Source organism: Raphanus sativus, unplaced genomic scaffold (genome assembly GCF_000801105.2).
Source record: "Raphanus sativus cultivar WK10039 unplaced genomic scaffold, ASM80110v3 Scaffold4419, whole genome shotgun sequence".
In the NCBI taxonomy this organism is placed as follows: Eukaryota; Viridiplantae; Streptophyta; class Magnoliopsida; order Brassicales; family Brassicaceae; genus Raphanus; species Raphanus sativus.
Window position 1 is genome coordinate 1 of NW_026619721.1, and position 7,192 is coordinate 7,192.

General features: G+C 38.0%; 1 protein-coding gene across 1 annotated transcript; it reads right to left on the reverse strand.

The window, feature by feature from the left end:
• Positions 1–2,246: 2,246 nt before the first annotated feature.
• Positions 2,247–5,448, reverse strand: LOC130507373 (calcium-dependent lipid-binding protein-like). The gene is made up of 12 exons (XM_057002091.1): positions 5,342–5,448; positions 5,135–5,243; positions 4,890–4,991; positions 4,720–4,770; positions 4,342–4,462; positions 4,041–4,159; positions 3,846–3,944; positions 3,656–3,736; positions 3,474–3,559; positions 3,107–3,332; positions 2,858–3,022; positions 2,247–2,794 (listed from the first exon to the last, which is right to left on the reverse strand). Exons 2-12 carry the CDS (start codon positions 5,237–5,239, stop codon positions 2,432–2,434), a joined length of 1,518 nt encoding a protein of 505 aa, XP_056858071.1. The 5' UTR covers positions 5,240–5,243; positions 5,342–5,448; the 3' UTR covers positions 2,247–2,431.
• Positions 5,449–7,192: the final 1,744 nt, after the last annotated feature.

A 7,192-nucleotide genomic window follows, 5' to 3' on the forward strand; every position in this document is an offset into this window, starting at 1 on the left:
TACTCGAAGCCTATAAACTTTTGTTAGAAAAATAAACGTAAATGCGTTATTAGAATAAGCATGAGGGTCGAGCATTGGAAACTTTTTTTTATCAAACTATTGAAGTCATTACTGTGAACTGACCCTTTGAAATATAATTTCATATTATAAGGTTAGTTGGAAGAAAAAGTAACTAGAGAGTCATATTAAAAGAAAAAAAACTCTAGAGATCATGCTGCATTAGTTTTGTTATATCTAATTTTCATGTCCCTATTTTGACCTAAGGTTGCCAATCAACAAAAGAACTTTCCCTCAAATAATCATCTGTCTTTTTTTTCTTTTCTTTTTTTGACGGCATAATCATCTGTCTTATATTGATAATACTTTTCACAATGTGGCCACCTCCTTGGTGCAATTATTTAGGAATAAAGTAAATAAAATCATGGTGTCGATCTTTGTGGTCGGGACACATTATCCACTTGGCTTACGTATGCACCAGTTAGTACAAACTCCCCACAGTTTAGGCTTACGTGGATCCAAGTCATAGGATCGTGTTAATATGTCATCCACATTTTCTCGTATCCAGTCTCAATATATTACTTAGTTTTGATCTTAATAAACCACACATATTTGGCTACAAATCTACAGTTATCTATATATTATATAATAGTAAAATCAATCAAAGCTTCCCAATATAAATATTACGTACATCTTTCCAACTACCATAGCATATAGTAATAGTAGTATATAAAAGAGGTGGAGGAAGATAGGCTAATCGATTGGAAGCAACATATTTTTGACCATTATAAAATACCAATAATGGGAATTTGAAAAAACTGGTCCAAAATGGATAAGAAAGATCTCGCTTGTGTTCGTTTGTTGAGCTTCTATATTTTTCATTATGATTTATGGTACTGAAATTAATAAGTGACAAAGAGAGCTAGGAGAACGACGTTATATCTGAAAAACGTGATAGTGAAAGACACTACCTATTATTTATTTCTACTCTTAACTGAGTAATTTACTTTCAATCAATCATGAGTTTTTAAATTAGTAAAAAACTAAGGATATGATGTTAGCATGTTTAAACTATACTACGTCGATACATCACTTTTTGTATTACTTTACCATTCTAAATACAAGCCAGCTTATCATATACATATATTCAATCAAGTGGTTTTTTTTTTCCGTCAAGTTTTTTGATATTAAATAAAAAGGTCAAGCCCAATTACAACTACTAAAATAAATAGAAAAAGCCCATGAAGCTGGAACCCAACCAAAACAACAAAAGACCAAACCAAGACTAAACCGGTGGGTCTGTAATGCAAACCAGACTAAACCGGACGATTTCCGCATGTCGAACCGTCAAGGAAACCGGGCACGTGTAAGGATTTGGACCGGCTGGACAACACGCATCACTTCAGTTTCAACTCGACCGACACCACTTAGAAACCGTCGCCGGAACTATTCCACCGCACACCTCTTCTCGTCGGAGCTCATGAGACTGTCTAGCCTCCGACGGCACCACCACCTTTCTTCAGAGCTTCACCTTCGTTCACCGGAGAGCTTCATCACATCACTCGAGAGCTTCATCCAAGTAAACCAACCGATGATCTCTATAACACACGAACCGAGAACCGAGAAATTACCGACGGCCACCGACGCCCTCCATTAAGGTCCACCGAAACCCGGACCAACTAAAACCGACAGAGCTAGACTGAAGAACCTTTAACCCTCCGGCGACAAAACCGACGACGACGGATCTGACGAAGCCTCCACGTCGCGGGCACAAGAACCGACGGCAACGAAGCTGTCGGAGCCTCCGTCTCTCGGAGACAAAACACCATCACGCAGTACAAGAAGCTTCACCGCACCAACCCTCCGCAACCGCGCCCTTACTCCAGTTTCGGAACCACCATGAAGGCGTTAATTCCAGAGCTCAGACAAGGCGGAGAGGAGAGGGGACGAGGTGACAGCGGATACCAACCTTATTCAGTCACTGGAGGAGCTCCGGCGACGACACGCATGCTCACAAACCGGCCGTTCGCCGGACCCAAGCTTTAGATCTACTTTCAAACTGTCCTGCAGTTTAAACAAGCTTTTCTAATAGAGATCAACTAAAAAATTCAATCAAGTGGTTTAAATAGCCAACTTTTTTGTGTTTATAATATTGCCTCTGTTCTTGTATTCTTGAATAATAACGGTTCTATGCTCTTAGCAGATGATGTGACGATTAAACAATACGACTTTTGTAGAAGATTTATAAGTTAAGTTCACAAATAAAACAATTTACTCCAATCAATAATCCAGAAACCAAATTTAAGAGTGGTAAAAACTTAAAAAAAAAAAAAACACGAAAAGAGAAGAAAAACATATATCGTCGCAAGACTAGAAATAAAAAAAACGATGTAATTGTGATCACAAATCTTTTGCTTTAAACCGAAAGTTTTACTTACTGTTGTTTGAAACCATCGGTCTCGCTATTCACAGGAGTGGTGGAGCCACTACGTTTACTGGTCTGACCTGTAATAGTTCTACCCATGAACCTCCCTGCTTTGCTCAAACCACTACCGACAGCTCCGAAGCCGCTACCAACCATCCCAACACCCGAGCTCACACCGGTTCCAACCATCCCTACACCTGCACCAATCCCTGTCCCAACCATTCCCACACCAGCACCGAGCCCACTTCCAACTGCATCCATCGTGCTACCTATCATTCCTGATTCCTTCAATCTCTTCTTTTCTTCCATTATTTTCTTCTCTTCTTCTAACGCAGCCATTTGCTCCTCTTTGTTGAACTCATGATAATGTACCTTGGGAGAGAAACCAAGTCAGGTCTAACTAAGCTTTGCGGTTTATACAAGGGGAGATTATACCTTAAGTGTTATACTTCCTCTATCTTTCTTATCTTTCACTTTCAAAGTATCGAGTGAGGACAACAGATTCAGCTCCATTTCCTTTGTAACTCCCACTTCCAAACTGCTTAGAGGAAGTTTAACAAGTCCTAGACGCTCGTCTTGGCCTACGTCTTTATCAAATACCTGTCGAGAGTTTAACAAAAACGAGAAGGATAGTTAACGTTTGCCTTGAACAAGTACGAAGCGTAACTGTCTTAGATTGCAAACCTCTACAGTGAGCGACTGGGTTTCTTTGTCCTCTGCAATCAGTTCAAATGTTTGGTCCCAAACAGGATTCAAGTTGTTCTCGATTGCCTTTGTTTTATACTTGAAGACAGGACGAATGTGGATGGCAGCATAAGGGTCAGATTTTCCAATCAATTCCTTATTCTTTAAGGAAGTTGCTTTCACTACTGTTACTATAAGCTTTCCCTGTGGCTTAAGTTCTAATTCACTGTGAAAGAGAAAAACCGAGAGAATCATAAATATATAAAATGCTTCCATTGTACCTATCATGACCAAGTAAATCCTATGGCTATACAAAGGATAGGCAGTGGCAAGCAGAAAACATCCAAAATGAAACAGAGGAAAGTACCTGATATCAACAGGAATACCACCAATGGGAACCACTATTCTATGAGGCCACTGAAGCATGTCTTTCACAATTGAATCAACGGTGTCCTAACAGAAAGAAAAGCACAAGGCTGTGCATAAGAGCAAATGGGGAAACAAACAAAACACTTGGAAACTGCTAGGCATTCCAAGAGAAGAACTTACATCAATCATATCAGATAGTCCAGGGATGGCCGTCAAGCTTCCACCCACAGCCTTCAGAGTGTAATCGATTCTTGGTTTTGGCTGGTTAAGATAATTTATAAAGTTGGTCACTGTCAGATAGGAGAGTGATAGAAAACTGCATCTGATTGTGGGTCATTAAAAGGAAGATTAAAAGGAAGAGAAAATGTACATCAGCAAGTAGAGCTACAACAACAGCAGATATACAAGGAATCTCATCCGCAAGTTGAAAGATAACACGTGCAACTGTGAAAACTTGAAGATCCTTCAACTGTTCCAGCCAGAAACAAGTGTTAGTACATATAAAGAATCTATATTGGGAAGGTGCAAACCCAAACAAGAAGTAATAAAATATATTTCTATTAACCTGAATGGGTATGGAAGCAACAAGTGCTGCAACACCTAAAACAATATTTGGATCACCACCCCATCGAAGATCAACATCCATTGTGATTTGACCTTCCTTGAAACTTTGAACACGGATACCTGCAGCAATAAATAATAATGCATGTGAAGGCTTTAAGAAAAACTAACCTACAAGACAAAATGCATGAAGTTCTCCAAAGCACAAGGAGTCATTAGCTATTGGCAGCATCCAAAATAGATAGTAGGACAATGAAAGCATGAGCAAAGTGGAAGAGAAAACAATGTAGTCAACCATATATTACCTTCAATCTTTGGTGCTACGTTACCCAGAGTAAGTTTGCTGAACTTGAGGGAAGAAATTCCTGGTGGTCTGTAATCTTCAAGCAGCGGCTCAACAGAATCTCTGATTACCATAGTTGCTGCCTGGAAATTAGTCATTAGACAACAGATAGTTAAAGACTCTATGACCAGCCAAGCTGCATAAAATGTTTTATTGCATCCAATAAATTGAACCTATCCTAATTGTCGACTAACACTAGAAAAGAATGACTCTCCTCTTCCCAGGACAACTTCATAAAACATTATGCATGCTAGTAATATCATAGGCAACTTCCAACCATCTACAGTAGGATAGAATATATATTTAGTAAGGTGTAACAAAAGAAAATAAAGAATCTCACATCTGCAATAAATGGCCACATCTTGACGAGTAGTTTATTCAGCCATTTGACCTGAAAAGTAAAAAAGGTACATTGGCTCATTTTTTTTCTAATAAACCGTGTTCAAAGCACTGTTGGATTCAAACACTTGTTCAATCAAGTACCACCAAGTATGCAAGACGAACACATACCTGTTCAAAGGCAGGAAAGGAAATCCACTGAGGAAAGTTATCACCACAAATCTTCATCAAATCTTCTCTGCTAAGAGATCCTAGCAGTTTCATATCAACTGCCTGTTCGATTCGATTACACAGTAAGTAGTATCAGAGGCCAAGAACACACACACACACACACACATCATCATCATCTAATCACGAAGGATTCTATATTCCAGATTCAATATTAGAGAATAAGGCTCGATTGAATGAATTGGAACCTTGGCGACGCGCTTGGAAGAGCGGTGGGACATCATACGACTCCAGCCAGCCATTAGAGCTACGCCGAAGATGATCCCGAATAGAATCCCTGATATCAACCCCATTTTCCTGCAATTCCAATAAACAAAACTTATATACATAAATCAAAGCGATCCATCAAGGAGCTCGAAGAAAAACGCAATTTGATTTGATCAAGAGATCCTCACCGCTATAATACCACGATCGACGGTTTGCGTTATCGGCGAGGAAGCGTCAAGAGCGCATTCAAGTAATCTCTTTGGTAGGGCAGAGAGAGAGAGAGAGAGTGAGAGAATGGGGAAGGCGATCGAAACGGTTCATTTCGAATTTGATGCTGTATTTAATTAATAATTATATATAATATCAATAATCTCACTATTACTCCCTTATATTTTTGTATCTTCTCAAATCTGCCCCTTTAGTTTTCACTTACTATCTAGACTTAGCCTACCATCAAGATTAGAGTGATTTATTTTTTGGTGAATTGTTGTATTCAAATTCTCTTACATGGATTATAATTTAGTGATCAATTAAAATTTGAATAATGATGATGATGAATTCTTCCAATACTCCCACTAATATATGCCAAGATCAAATCCTCTAACAAAAAATATGGTATTACATATTGAATCTTTTGATCAATGTTCCTTCTGTTAAAAATAGAATTGAACATAAAATAGAAAAATAAAGAAAATAGATTTTTCGAATATATGATGCAAAAAATAGTAAACATACTGTTGATAATATACAAATTAATAAATTTTAATCTGGTTTTAATAGAAATATAAATAAATATATGTATTTTTGGATGGTAAAAAAATATTAACATATTTTTATTATAGTTCTGATTATATAATAAAAATGACACATGGATATTTAATACCTTGAAAACAAGTTCATTCCATATGAAATTGTTAAAAAATGAATTCAAAATGTACTAAACATTTTGAACAGTGGTAATACTTGAACCACTTATGAGTTCTCTAAATTCTAATAATAGTTGTGTTTAGTATAAATTTATCTAAATCTTTTAATATTCTTTTTTTTTGTAACACAATCTTTTAATATTCAGTTCTCCATATATGCTCAGTATTTACATCAAATACAAATCATGAGGCTGTGTGTCCCATTTTCTGCATTATTTGATAATGTTGTCGTCTTTAAATTGATAATAGGGTATGATTGGAGCATCACAAGAATACGTGGTCGAAATTGGAAGGTAAGAAGTAGAGGGGCCAGTTTGAGCAACTAAAGATTCTGCCTCGATAACGAGGCAACGAGCGTTTTGATGATAACGATCCATGTGACTTGGTAAAATAAACATCTCAGAGTGAAGACGTGCTTTACCACAAAATCACATCTCTCTACTCAGGCGACGTTGACCGTTGACAAATCAAGTAATCTTAATTTAGTTGTTAACTGGAATAAGATTTTGTAAGTGCAAAGACGACACAAACAATAGTAATGTAGAAGGTAAATCAGAGAGATAAAATACACAAGCACACACCAATAGCTTTATTAGAATCGCCTTGTAAACCCTATTACAAGTTCTGCTTAATCAGCTTTACACGTCTAGTGTTACACCCTAACACACGCCACTGAACAATTCCTAAGCTACCCGCTTATGTCTCTCCACCGTCAAGTACTTCAGCCCCTGCTTCAGCACGACCCAGAACACTTCCAAGCGCTTCTCTCTCTCTATAAGATCAGCCTCTGTGTCTCTGTCTCTCTACAGACGACCACATAGCTATCTTATACTAACTCCACGTTCCCGAAACCCTAGTCTCCAAGGAACCACAATATGGACATCTTCCATATCAATAAGTGCAACTTTCCTTTTCTTGGAATGCACTTATTCCTCTTCCTTTAAGTCATAAACTTGCTCCCCAAGTTTATTCCTCTTTGCCTTTTCTTCAAGATACTCCCTTGCTCTCCAAGTCTACACGACTCCAGCTCAGCATCTTGACTCCACATGGTCTTCACCACTCACTACGACGTCTGCTTCAGCAACTACGTCAGCGACTACTTCAGGGCGGACA

Excerpts from the sequence above, each read along its gene's own strand:
- LOC130507373 (XM_057002091.1), bottom strand. The coding sequence starts at position 5,239 with ATGGGGTTGATATCAGGGATTCTATTCGGGATCATCTTCGGCGTAGCT. Across the intron at positions 4,992-5,134 it reads CTTCCAAGCGCGTCGCCAAG|GCAGTTGATATGAAACTGCT; the intron begins GTTCCAATTCAT and ends CGAATCGAACAG. Across the intron at positions 4,160-4,341 it reads CGTAGCACCAAAGATTGAAG|GTATCCGTGTTCAAAGTTTC; the intron begins GTAATATATGGT and ends TTATTGCTGCAG.